General features: G+C 32.1%; 1 protein-coding gene and 1 non-coding gene across 2 annotated transcripts; one reads left to right on the top strand and one right to left on the bottom strand.

Moving 5' to 3' along the window:
* The first annotated feature begins 3,178 nt into the window (after positions 1-3,178).
* On the top strand, positions 3,179-3,285 carry LOC121231343 (small nucleolar RNA R71). The gene has a single exon (XR_005929403.1). It is a non-coding gene; the product is annotated as a small nucleolar RNA R71 (small nucleolar RNA).
* A 1,707-nt stretch (positions 3,286-4,992) lies between these two features.
* LOC107947015 (homeobox-leucine zipper protein ATHB-8) lies at positions 4,993-9,781 on the bottom strand. The gene is given in 9 exon segments (XM_041115566.1): positions 4,993-5,319; positions 6,003-6,053; positions 6,138-6,204; positions 6,897-7,062; positions 7,844-7,957; positions 8,054-8,143; positions 8,771-8,861; positions 9,008-9,108; positions 9,297-9,781. Coding segments are annotated over 8 exon segments (948 nt in total). The 5' UTR covers positions 9,603-9,781; the 3' UTR covers positions 4,993-5,319; positions 6,003-6,040.
* Positions 9,782-14,063: the final 4,282 nt, after the last annotated feature.

The following is a 14,063-nucleotide window of genomic DNA, read 5'->3' as shown; positions in this document are numbered from 1 at the left end:
TAAAGACTTAAAATTTCATGCATGCCTAACTTTCCTAAGGAACTAAAATTTTATGGTATGATTTGCATGTTTTATTAAAAATACATTTATGTCATTATTAAGCTAACATAACAATTATTGAAATAATCGAACTTTATTTACACTGAAGTTTAGCATACTTAACAACATTTCAAATTATTGAACAAAATATAACCTAATCATAACTAAAAGAAAAATTTATTCTGAGTGGAAATAATTTCTATTTTTCGGTCCCCCTACTTAAGACGAACAATTTCCTCATTGTTAAAAGTGAATAGATACTATACACCAGGTAGGAGTTTAGAAAAGAGGAGGTGAGTCAATTTGACTGCTTAAGTACCAAGCTCTCTCTAAATCCATCCTATCTATTGCCACACTTTGTACTTTGCAACTTGTTCATTTTTATTTATGATTTCCATATCTTGTTTTATTATGCAAAAAATAAAAATCATAATAGAACCTAATCCTAAAACATTAAATAACCTAGGAAAGAAAATGAAATAAAGTAAAGATCCCCCCTTTTTATTTATTTGCAGATCCTTCAGAATCAGACTCATCTTTTTCCTTCCTCGACATTGGAGTCCATGGTTCAAGTATAAAGTCTGGAAATTCATACACAAAAATAAACGGGTTATGAAATATATATTTTAAATGCATCTCTGATTGAGTCATCCCGTATTATTAAGTATCTCAAGTAATCTTGTTACTGCAACTACTTGTGTTGCAACATAGCCATTATACCAAACTATTCACCTCATGGAATGGTGCTAAATAAAGGGACTCTCAGCATCAAACTTAGGAAATTTGTTAAGGGTGGTTTCAGTTTTGGGCAGGTGGGTAAGTAGTTGAGGATAAGGTTTAGAGTTGAAGAGGGTGGCAGTTTTAAGGATAGTTTAGGTACGGTAGTTGGTGACTTCGAATAAAGGTGTTTGGGGTGGTGATTCAGGGTGTTAAGGGCTACAACATTAAGGGGTTAAGTGAGATGCACTTTTGGGCTACTTGGGAGTGGTGGTAGAGGAAGGTAAGGGCTATAGGTTTGTATGGAAAAGGGTTGAATATTTCCCTTCTTAGTAGTGTCTTGACCCTAATGGAAGCTCTTTTTTTGGATCCTAAGCTCCTATACTGAAAATTAAAAAAAAATTTAAAAAAAACTCAAAGAAATTAGTGCTTGGGTTAAAAGTTGACCTTTTATTTAACAAAACAAATAATTAAATTCCTTGGGCTACTTAGAAAAATATTTTTTTAAAAAATTACATTAAATTAAACTCCCAGGAAAGACTAGAGGGGTCACGGATGGTCCCGCTTAAGTCCCAATCTCCTAGACAGAGTTTTAATTAATGTAATGAACTAAAAAAATTGTATCTAAGTTTACCATTTTATTTAATGAGGAAAAAAAACTAAAAATATAAAATAATAATTGAGAAAGGGAAGAGAACTCCCTCCATTTTATTTAGGATCACCATTGACCATGGGGGTGTCAAATGGCCATTTGTCATACCCACAATAATCATCTAGGAAGTAATCATATTCTTTCCCATCAAATCTGTCCAACATCTTATTAGGGAAAGAAAAGCCGTAATGACCTTTTCTAGTGGCCTTGTTTAACTTCCTATAATTCCTACAAATCTTCCAACCCGTGACTCGAATATGTGAAATAATCCATCCAGTACCCTTCTTGTGCCTTTCCAAAATCACAAGTGCCTCTTCTTCTTGATTTTTGGTGAACTCAACTAAAATAATGACAGGCAAAGTTGAAGAGAGACCCAAATAGTTGTATTTCAAATTAGGAGACAAAATCTTCAGTTCCAATTAAGTTGGCTCTTCAATTAACACTTTTGGTTGTGTGTACTCCCGAGATAATAACTCTAATGATTCTAGTGGAACTTCCTAAGTGAATCCCTTCGTTTTAGCTTCTAACAAAGCCAAACACTCCTTGTCTTCATCATCACTTGGCAAATCTGCTAACAAAATACATTCTAACGGATCATCTATAGAATTGATCTCCAACTCTATAGAAGCCAGTGATTCCATCTTGGAAATAGCAGAACAATCTTCAACTACATCTACGAATTTAACAGCATCGAAGTCATTAAAAGTCACCTTGTTATCAAAAATTTCTTTCAACAGAGTATCTCATTGCTGCTTCTGGAATCGTTAAGGATATGGCAATGGTGGAATCTTAGCTTTAACCAAGCAACTCTTATGTGGAAATTTTTCTACATCTGAAAAGGGTGTTAGATAATCAGAACTAATTGGTTTAGAGGTTACCTCATCAAGGATCACTGAATCTAACTTTTGTGATACAGGAGTTTCAACACTTCGTCGAACTTCCTCTTTGTCTTGAGCTAGAATAGGCTCATCTTGAACCTCAACCACATTGGGCTTCAATGTCTTTCCACTTGGTAAAAAGACTGTTTTGCAATGTTCTTTGCCCAAAATTTTTGGGTTTTCTATTTCTTTTGGCCAAATACCTTGGGTTTTATTTTGAAGTTCATTGGTTAACTGACCCATTTGATTCTCTAGATTTCTTAAAGTGGTATCATTCTTCGCTATGTATGCCTTCAGTAGATTCTCAAGATCACTTGAAGATTCAGTTGGTGGGGATTGTTGCACTTGTTGAGAATATTTCGACAGATAATTTGGTTGAAATGGCATAACAGAGTTGCTATGGTTTGCCCATTGATTACTCCATGTAGAAATTGGATGATTCTGCCATGAAGAGTTGTAAAAATTTGATTGCGGACCATTCCAATTCTGATTTCCCATGTAATAATTTGACTCTTAATTTGATGGGTAATTTTCAACGAAATGACCATCTCCACAGTATTCACAAGAAATATTCCCGAACTGGTTCAATTGCTGACCTATCAGATTACCATTGAAACCATTAAAAATTACGTTCTTAAGCATAGAAGACATAGAGGATACCTGGGCTGCCAAAGAAGCAAGTGTGTCCGCTTTATGTACTCCTGCTGCTCGTCTTTCTAAGGCTGCTTGGTTGGTTGACCACTGATAGTTATTGCTGGCAATTCTTTCTATAATCTTGTAAGCATCGTTATAAGGCATAGAAAGAAGGGCTTCATTTACCGAAGAATCCACCATTATTCTAGTATGGATATTGAGACCAATATAGAAAGTCTCCATTTGAGCGCAGTAAGGAATGTCGTGATGAGGGCACTTTTGTAGTAACTCCTTGAACCGCTCCCATGCCTCATATAAAGATTCTTCATCAAGTTGCTGAAATGAAGTGATTTCATTTCGGATCTTGGTGGTTAAAGATGGATGGAAATATTTCATTAAGAAATGTTCAACCAACTCTTGCCGTGTAGTTATGGAATCGGACGGTAGGGAGTTCAACCAGGCTCGTGCTCTATCTCTTAAGGAGTATGGAAATAATCTCAGTCTCAAGGCGTCCTTAGTCACCCCGACTACTTTAAATCAGTCACTCACTTCCATAAATAGACGAAGATGAAGATGTGGATCTTTAGTAGGAATCCCACTAAATTGACCCATATTTTGCAACATTTGGAACATGATCGGCTTCAGCTCGAATTGTTGTGCCTCATTTTCGGGTCTCAGAATACTCGAATTGAGCTCGTTGAATAAAGAAATGGCATATTGTTGAATGCACAGTTTCTATCATCGGCAACAATGATTGGATTGTGAGTATTATAAACGAATGTTCCTCTTGGATTTTGGTTTGGAATTTCGAAATTCATATCTTCGGTCCTTCTTTGGTTCGCTTGTCTTCTCCTTTGTTAGAAATTCCTTTCAATTTCAGCATTTAAGGGAGTAAGTCAATGATATGATAAATACTCATAAACACCTGAAACAAACACACAAAAAAATTGAATTAAAATTTAGAAAAAAAATAGACCAAAATGCAAAATTAACAATTTTACAAATAATGTCTTTTAAAACAGTCCCCAACAGTGGCTCCAAAAACTTGGAACTAAATGTGCAAGTGTACACAATCGCAACAAGTAATAAAGTGACAAGTAAATGTCGAGTTATCATACCCACAGGGACTGTGAAAAGAATTGTTTATGAATGCTATTTAAAACACTTTGGTGAGAAAAAAATTTGAAAAGGGTGATTAAAAACTAAGATTTTAAACTAAGTAAAATAAAAAAAAAGTTCTAATGCACGATTTCAAAATATTATTTAATCAAGATGACATAATTGTGCTGGGTTAATTACATTTCCTTAACTTAGAATTATTAAACTCAGGTTTATGTTGTTACGAATACATTCACTGCAATTTGGTAATCTGCTAACTTAAGAACATACTCACCTATACAAATCCATTCATCTCTTAACATATACCTATGTCAATTCAAACGATTAAACAGATTTTAATAAGCAAACATGTTATTGCACATACATACTCATTAAATTGAACTAATGTCTTGTATATTCCTATGTCAATTCAAACAATTAATTAAATCTAATAAGAATATAAAAGACCATGTGAGGTAACAAGGTATCCTTACCTTGAAAAAGTTTAATCACAATAATCTTGCAAGTTATGCAATGCAAGTGTATTGCCAGATACATTGCTAATTTAACCTTCAGCTACCTTAGAAGAATAAACATGTACTGATTAAGTATTATGTCAATTAATTACAATTTCAACCCATTCACTGCAGCAAAACAAGTTTTTAGCGGCGTTTTTTTGAGCCTATAGCGGTGCTTATAAGCGCCACTAAAACTATTTGCGGCACTTTTACAAATGCCGCTAAAAATCATGACTTTTAGCGACGCTTTTTCTACAAACGCCGCTAAAGATCATGACCTTTTAAAAAATTATTTTATTTTAATTAAATAATATTTATTTCTATGTTAAATATTATATTATGTTTAATTTTTGAAATTTGAAATCTAAACTATATACTTTTAAGGATAAATAAAAAATATTAATTAAATTAAATTTTCCATTAAAATTTAAATTTCAAAACTAAATATAAAAATTAATGAATTTAAATTTAATACATAAACATTGATTCAATATGTAATTTAATACATAAAAAATAACACACACAAACACACAAAGTATTACAATTTCTAAAACAAAAATTCATCCTCATGAGAAAAGAATGCCAATTCATTATCACCTCTCATTAATCAAAGGAAAAAAATCAAAAAAAAAAAGAAGAAACAATATACAACAGAAGGTTGGTTCAAGCTTATGTGAAGCCAAAGTATTGCCATGCCTGCATATAACTTAGAGAAGTCCTTTGATGCTTTCAATTCAACCGCCAGAGAATCCAAAACACCGGAATAGAAAGCCAAAGTATACACCTATAAGCCAAAGTCAAGCCAATAAGGAAATCACTTATACGACCCTCAAAGCCACAAATGTCAAAGAACATTATCTGATCTCTTTGAATTATGATATGGAAAGATAAATTTTTAATAATGCCACCATAATGCAAGAATTAGAATTTGTTTTGTCAAAAGTCATTGTTCATGTTATTAATCATGTGCCTTTCCATGTACATGAGTTGCATCTAAAACTACATAGTTTAAATAAAAAATATCACCAAATCCATGGCCTATCCTCAAACAATCTATTATTTAGATATGTAAACAAGTCAAACAGAAAGCAGCTCATGGCAAAGCATTTTCCTGATCCACTATGTTAGTTGTTTTTATCTTTATTTCTTCCCTGAGTTCAATTTTAAACCTCAAAATATCTAAAATATTGATGCTCAGAATGCTTAATATTGCGGAAAACCAACACAATAGTCTAATACTAGTTTATCTACTATGAAAAAAATACTAAATTGTAAGTTACATAGAGAACAATTTCAATTATTTTCACTTCAGAAAGCACCAAAAGAGTTGAACAACTTGCCTAAATTTCATCTGTTAAGGTGGAAAACCTCAGTTACACAAAAGCCTCTCTCAACCTTTTTGAAATAAATAACCAGCAACTACTATGAATCTTATAGCAAAAATATATATAAGAACAAGTATCTTACCTCTGCAACAAAAGGCCATAATTTGCTCAATTGCTTGTTCAACCATTTTGCCTAAAAGGACAACATAGTGTAAGACAGTAAGCAACTACACTGCATAAAATCTTAACACTAAAATGGAAACACCTTTTTCTATACCTAACACATGCAAATGTATCTAGTCTTTGAGATGCATATTTTATGCCTTGTCGCATAATGCTCTGACCTAAACAAGATAACACGAAAACAGAGTTACAACCAATTATAACCCAGATGAAACAGGGAAGAAAAACGAGGACTTCTATTGATCAACCTGAGAACAAAACAATACAAGTAAAACGTAGAAAAGTCTTGCAAATACACCAAGTTCTTTCGAAATCAACTACATCAAATAAATCAAAAGAATATATAAATGTTTTAAATGGAAGAGAGAAAAAAGCTGATTTCTTTCATTAATTATAACTAAAAGTTAACACGACGATAGAAACTAATGCTATTGGAATAATATCTTAAAACAAATTCAATTCAAAAATGTTTTGGTATTCATTTCGTAGCCAAATATAGCCTAATCTATTAAAATAATTATACAAAAAAATTAAGTGCTCAAAATTTCCATACTTTCTTGAGAAAGAAACAGATCGTGAAAAAAAAAGTACCTGCTGCTCCGAAAGTGGCTTACATTGCATTAGCTGAAAGATCTATTCATCAAGATCGAGGGCTGAGTTTGTTGGTGCAAAAATTTTTGATAATTAAGTAGCAAGAATAGAAATGATAAAGAAAAACAAATGTAAAATTTCTTTGTATTAATTCAATTAGTTGCTGCCAAACTCAAAAGAGCTCATATGACTATTACAATATGGATATATAGAGAAAAAGCAAGTTCTACCTTCTAAAACAGGAAAAGAACAACGAACTCACAATTTAATTTAAGAACCCACTTCCCGTTTAAAATGGCCATGAGAACTTTAAGTGTCCTAGTGCATGCACCATTCTCATCTGTAGAGGCAATCACATGAGTGACACTCGGCCTCCACAACTTGGATACAGTTACACTAATCATTTTTGCAAACTTGACTAGAAGAAACTGCAATAAAATAAAACAATAAATAACTAAATAAATACCACATGAGAGTAAATTGCTGTGAAAATAAAAGCCCATTAAAGGTATTCTATCAATTGAAGAATTTCCAAATTAGATTTTGCGTATCCATTTCATCAATCATGAAACTTTTAGCACCAAAAAGAATCAATTAACGAGAAATTTCAGTACTTGCAAAAAGGATGCAAAGTTAAGTCAAATTAAGAAAATGGCGATTCCTTTTTAACTGATCTTATTCAGCATTAAGCTTCCAGTTATCCAACAAGGTGGTTGAGATTTCAAAATAGCTGGGTTACAATATCAGACAAACCTCTTGATGAATAAAACACTATTAAAACCAGTAACAGAGAGTTGGACAAGCCGATTTGTCAATTGCTTGCCTTGATTTATGCACAATTCCTAATTGAATTTTTGTTTATCATTTAGGTAGAAGGTCATGGCATTCACTCTTCCAATATATGATGTTGACAAATCAAGATTGAAGAGGACAGAAATGAGTTATAGATATGTACCTGGATCCCGAAAATAGAAATGCTTTTCTTTATTTTCCTAATAATTTACCACTATACTATTTATTATGCTATTCTTTTCTTGGATTTATATCAGAAACAGGTCTTGGGAGTTGAAATTGTGGGGATAGCGTATACCCTCAATAATTGGGTATGGTGAACAATTTAAATACACATACTAAGATATTTGGTTTTGTCCAAATATTCACATAGACTTAGTTGGAAAAGTAGGATAAATTTGATATTAATTAGCTTACCTGCATATAAAGCAGTTCAATGGTTCCACCATTTCCAGTGGACAACACGTTTATAACATCCACAGCTTGGCAATCACGATACCATGAAGGCCGATCTTTAAGGATTTTAGCGACCTACATGAAAAAGAAAGCATATATTGATCAGTCAATTCTTCTCCAAATTTGAGCCAAGAAACGTATCTTTTCAGTAGAAAGCAAAAATGAACTTACTCTTGTAGGATCTAGTCCCACAAGTCCGCATGCACGTGCTGCCATACCACCATGAGAAATAGCAACGATTCCAATAGAATCTAGACCAGGCTGCACAGGTAAGAAAGATATTAGCAATAGCCAGCAGGTAAAATTGGCGCAGACATTTGAAGCTAAGATTACTATTCATCAAACAAGAAGTTTTAACAAGGCTAGCTCTTTTTCTTAATTAGCATAATGATATTGGATTACTATTTAATTCAAGTTATGTTCTACAAAGGGAGCAAAAAACAAGAGATCCATTTGAGAATATCATATGCATGTTTGAGTCCCAAGGTACAATCTACCTGGAATCTGTATGTAATGATTTAAAAGAAAGATAACAGCATGCTATTACCTAACAATTGGTTCTCTAGTTTTATCTTTATCAGTATTAATTCATTATTAAAAAAATTCGTAGATTAAAAAATTCTAAAGGTAAAAAGAAAAAGAAAATCCAACTCATATGGGAAACAGGGAAATATTAGTAACCAATAGAAAAATGGGAAAGTGGGATTGTCCTCGATATTGACATAACAAATATGGGTTAGGATGTTGCTTAGAAGATTAGCAAGATTTTATGCTTTGTTATATAAATAAGAATTTATCAATAATGACAATGAATAATGGACTACATTAATATAGTTTAATAGTATTTTACAAAGAATAAAAGAATGATGACAGTAGAGAGAGAGTTACCTTCATCCCAGGCATTTGGACCCACTCGATAGCAGTTCCAGTGGCCTTTGAAAGAAACTCTGTTAAAGTTTCCTCTGCAATGGAAAAAAGTCTGGAATGCAAAAACAAAAGCACATAAGGCGCACTAGCAATTATACAGCAACAAAACAAAGATTCAATTTCATAGAGAAACGAGGAATGAAAGAGACATAACAATGGGAGTGTATAACAGTGACAAAATTTCCCACTACTACTAACCCTGCAGAGTTGGCATCCCTTGGCGGATGTTGAGGAGTCAAATGGTGTTGACCGCTCGTTACTACTGATTCACAACTTGTATCCGTGGTAGCTAAAGTCGTCTGCAACTACAACAACAACCAAAAAAAAAACCACTGCAATTAACAAAAATTCCCATATTTGAAAGCAAATCAAACACTTTCAAGTAAAGGGTACAAAAAATTATAATATGATTGTACTGTAAAGTCCTCTTCTTCTTCTTTTTTTCCTTTAAAAATATGAAACGTGAAAGGGAAGATGAAGTTCTTACATTTTGAGTCTGTTGGCAGAAATAGTTGTTTTCATAAACAAGCTGTGAAACTTGCTTTTGTAACCTATCATTCTCCTCCATCAACAGTTTATTCATAGCTGTCAACTTCCTATTCACAGTTTGGAGGCGTGATGCTTCTTTTCATTGTTTCTCTCTACATCTGGGATTGTGAGAAGAGGCTGACAAGAGCAATCGCAAAGGCAAGGTGGGCAAGTGTTGGAAGTGTGGCTGAAGGCTACTAATCCTTCCATGAAATGCCAATAGACACAACCCCACCTTCAACGCCGCCGTCTGGTTCACTGCCATCTCTTCTATCTCAGAGTCTAACTGGAAACCAAATCAAGACTGCTGCTGGAGAGTTTCTTGATTGAAAACAGCAACGGAGGGGTGAGATGGGGGTGTTTTGAGAATATGATTTTAGGGGGAAAAATTAGGGGTTTCAGAGGGGGAAAATTTGGGAATAAAATCGCGCCCTTTTGAGATGATTTATCTGTGGCGTTTTTTTATAAAAACGCCGTTATTCTTAACATTTTGTAGCGTTTTTCGTAAAAACGCCGGTAAAAAATTATTTCATTTTAAATAAAACGATATTGTTTTGCTCTGTTAAAAGTTTTTTTTTTAAATTTTATTTTACTTCAGAAAAAAAAGTTTTTTATTTTATATGTTAAAAATTATTAGTTAAATAATTTTATAAAATATTTATTATTACTATTTTTTATAAATTAGTTTTTATAAATAAAAATTAAGTACTCTGAAAATAAATATCGTGTATTTTAATAAGAAAACAAATAATAAATGGTTATAATTAATTATTAAGTTAAAATTATCCAATGTAAGCAATCAATTTCTCACATATCAAATTTCTATTAAAGATTGAGATGTTAATCATGATTTTATATTATTCTTTTCCGATCTAATCTCCATTTCATTAAAGATATTTCTTCCTAACTAAAATATAACTATTTTACTAGAATTCGATGTGGAATGATTTTTGTTTTTGTATTTCATTTTTATTTGTTATAATCTGGTCCTATCCAAAATAGATAGTTACCTATCCATATCAATGATCCGTTACTTTTTTTTATTTATTTATCAATGTTTTTTTAAATCTAATATTTAAATAGATCAAATGGTTTAGATTAGATATTTCTAAATATATAAAAGTATTAATTGATTGTAAAAAATTTCATCATTTAACAAATCTTAAGTAAACTTTAAATCCTAAACCATTTAATATATATAAACTTTATCTATTATCTCTTAAATAATTTAAACTATAATCATAATTTTAATATATTAAAATTAATATTATCTTTTTTACAATTATATAAGAAATTATTTAATATATAAATTAAAAACACTAATTAATTTAAACCCTGAATTCCTAACCCCTAAACCTTAAACAATAAAACATAAACCCTTAACCCTTAACCCCTAAACCTTAAACCCCAACACCCTAAAACTTAAACCCTAACCTTTAACCCATAAACCATAAACCATAATCCCTAAACCCATAATACATAAACCTTACAACAGTAACTCATAAACATTAAACCCTTAACCATATATCGTAAACCCTAAAATATAATGATAATTAATTCAATATTTTAAAATTAATACTATCTCATTTACAATTATATAAGAAAATATTTAACATATAAATTAAAAAACAATTAGTCATATACCAAAAATCTTTAAAATTATTTTAAATAATAGTATTTTAATTTTTTCAATTTTTGTGGCGTTTTAAAAAAAATGCCGCTAAAGATCGAGCATTAGCGGCGTTTCTTAAAAAAACGCCGCTAAAGTCACTAAAATCTCAATACAAAACGATGGCGTTTTACAAAATTATTTTGCAGCATTTTTTTTAAAACGCCGCTAAAGATCAAGCATTAGCGGCCTTTTCTAAAAAGCGCCACTAAAGGTGTACATATAGCGGCGTTTTTAAAAAAGCACCGCTAATACTCGATCTTTAGCGGCGTTTTTTGAAAGCGCTACTAAAGCCACCAAAGGCTCAATACAAAACGATGACGTTGTGTTAATTTTTTTTGCGTCTCTTTCTAAAAAGCGCCGCTAAAGGTGTACATATAGCGGCGTTTTTAAAAAGCGCCGCTAATACTCAATCTTTTGCGGCATTTTTGAAAAGCGCCGCTAATGCTCGTTCTTTGGTGCCGTTTTTCATTCAAACGCCGCTAAAAACCTATTTTGCTATAGTGATTTAAATAATTAAATCATTAGTTCCCTCACAATTATACAGTAAGAATAACTTAGGCATGATTTTACTTAATCAAGCATTTTACCGAGGCCTATAATAGCATAAACACAATTTTAATAATTTAAGATGACGAAATGCAATCAACCAAACATGAATTAAATTCAAGTTAAGCTAATTAAATTAACCATTCCAAAAACACAAATATTCATAGATATGTTCATCACAAGAATAACAAAATTTAAAGAGATAGTGAACAAGAATCAAATTCGGTGCTTTTCCGTGGCTTGACTAGGTTGCTCCGTTCTTCCTTCTTTGATGTCCTCATTGATCAAGGTTGCTATGAACACTGAATTGCTGCTCCAAAATGGCTAAAGAAGAACCCTTTCTCAAGGGGAGAAATCAGCAAGAGAGAAAGGAAATTTGGATGGGAAAATGAGAGGAGAAAGGGAGAGAAGAGAGAAGAGAGAAGAGATGTGACTGAATGAGGGGTGTTTTGAATGATCAGCCAATGAGGCTTTTTATTGCTGAATGTGGTAGCTAAAATTTGCTAAAAATAGCAGCCAAAGAGCCACCCCTTTTCCGGTCACCTATGTGACAAAGTTGATGGCTTCAACTTTGCTAAATATGGCTTGGGGCAAATCTACAAAGCCACCAATTGTGGAGGGGTCAGTTTGCAATTTGAACAAGACTTCAAGGGCTTCCTTGCAGCTTAAATAGTCAGCTAATGAGCTGAATTGGGTCAGCACTTGGACGGTTTTGGGCTGTCCTTTTCTTGGCCGGTTCGGTTCACTCAGTTTAGTTCAATCGGACCATTTTTCATAATTAATTAATAATAATTTATTAACCTATATTAAATTGGATATAAATTAAAATTAATTATATCATGAATTAATACACATAACTTTGAACTGTCTTAGGCTAAAAATTAATTCGCCTTGATATTTCAAATTGCTTCTCAGTTTTGTGCTCCTAGCAGTGTCTGGCAAGCGATTTGTCGCCCTTTGTGCAAATTTGTTGAAAATAACCAAAATTCATAAAAAGTAATTATTAAATTAACTAAAATTCAACATGTTCAAATTTTAAGTGCACTTTAATTGTTTTATAAAAATTAATTTTTTTCAACATGAATTTAACCGAATTTGCATGAATTTAAGTTGAAAAGGTATGAAAAAGTTTGTAAATTTTTTTGTTTCTAGTTATGTATGATTAAATGGATGTTAATACAAAGAAATCATGAAAGAGTAAAGTTAGCAGTAAAATAGTTCTGGACAGGAGAAATTGTATAACTTTGAAAAATCACCAAAAATTGTGGAAATTGAATTTGAGGTTGTATAATATATGAAATTAAATCTTATTGAGTATAGTTTCACATAGAAGAAACAGTGTAAGCAAAACAATTTCATGTTATGAGATGTTAGAATTTTTGTGGGATAGGGTCAGGATGAATTTGGAATCCCATGTTCTAACTTTGGAAAATCATTAAAAATAATATAAAAATAATTACAGTTGTAATTTATATTTTTTAAATTATTAGTGAATCTATTTTCAAGAAAATCAAACGAGAACATAATCTGAATCTCGTACGAGGAGATAATTATTTTTTAGTGAAGAAGGGTTGAAACTGTTAGACAAAAGAATAGGGACTACTTTAAAGAATAAATTTTGCTCATTGGCTGAACCAAAAATTCTGGAAATTTTATGGTAAGGAGATATGTGAGTCTAGTTTTAGGGAAAATTAGTGGAATTTAATTTGAAGTTCCATAGCTCAAGATATAAATAATTTAGTGACTATAACTCACGTAGACAACTTGATATGACCATAAGTGAATAGTGGAACTTTGTGCAATTATGATTGCATTATCTTGAGAACATATTATGAGGATTGTTAAAAGAATGCTAATAAATTGTTTATTATTTACATGCATACTTACTAAGCTATATGCTTATTGTCTCTTCCTTTCCTTTTTCCTATAGTGTCATAGATGCTAGCTCGAGTTGGAGGTCGTCGAAGATCCTATCACACTAACAAGCTATTGATGGGTATCAATCATTTTCTAGCAATTTAAGTCTATGGCATGTATAGGGATTTGGTTATTGTGTACATGATATTATGAGTTGGCCTAGAATATTGGCCTATGCTAATTGAAGGTCATTGTTGTATAAAGCCATTTAGTGTGGCCAACATTTGCTATGTTATAAGTTTATGATGAAGCATTACATGGATGTGCATGTTTGTTTGGGCTGGATGAGTGAATGTGTGATAATTATGTATGGAAAATACTAAATGTGAATGGTTGAGTAAGTTACATGCTATAATTAGTTAAGTGTTTGTGTGGTTGTGCATGATGAATGTGATTTATAAATAGTGTGTGAATGCCATGGTGTGGTTATTGGGATGCCTAAAAATGTCATGTTGTGTGTTTGTAAACTTAGTATGGGTGTGCAAGTGTTTTTGGATGGAAAAAGACTTCGTAAATAGCCTAACTATCATATACTCGGATAGCCACACGACCTAGCACACGGGCGTGTAACATTGCCGTATGACTCTAAAT

This window comes from Gossypium hirsutum, chromosome A06 (genome assembly GCF_007990345.1).
Source record: "Gossypium hirsutum isolate 1008001.06 chromosome A06, Gossypium_hirsutum_v2.1, whole genome shotgun sequence".
NCBI lineage: Eukaryota > Viridiplantae > Streptophyta > Magnoliopsida > Malvales > Malvaceae > Gossypium > Gossypium hirsutum.
Note: the sequence above shows the minus strand (reverse complement) of the source record. Positions and strands in the feature narration are given on the sequence as shown.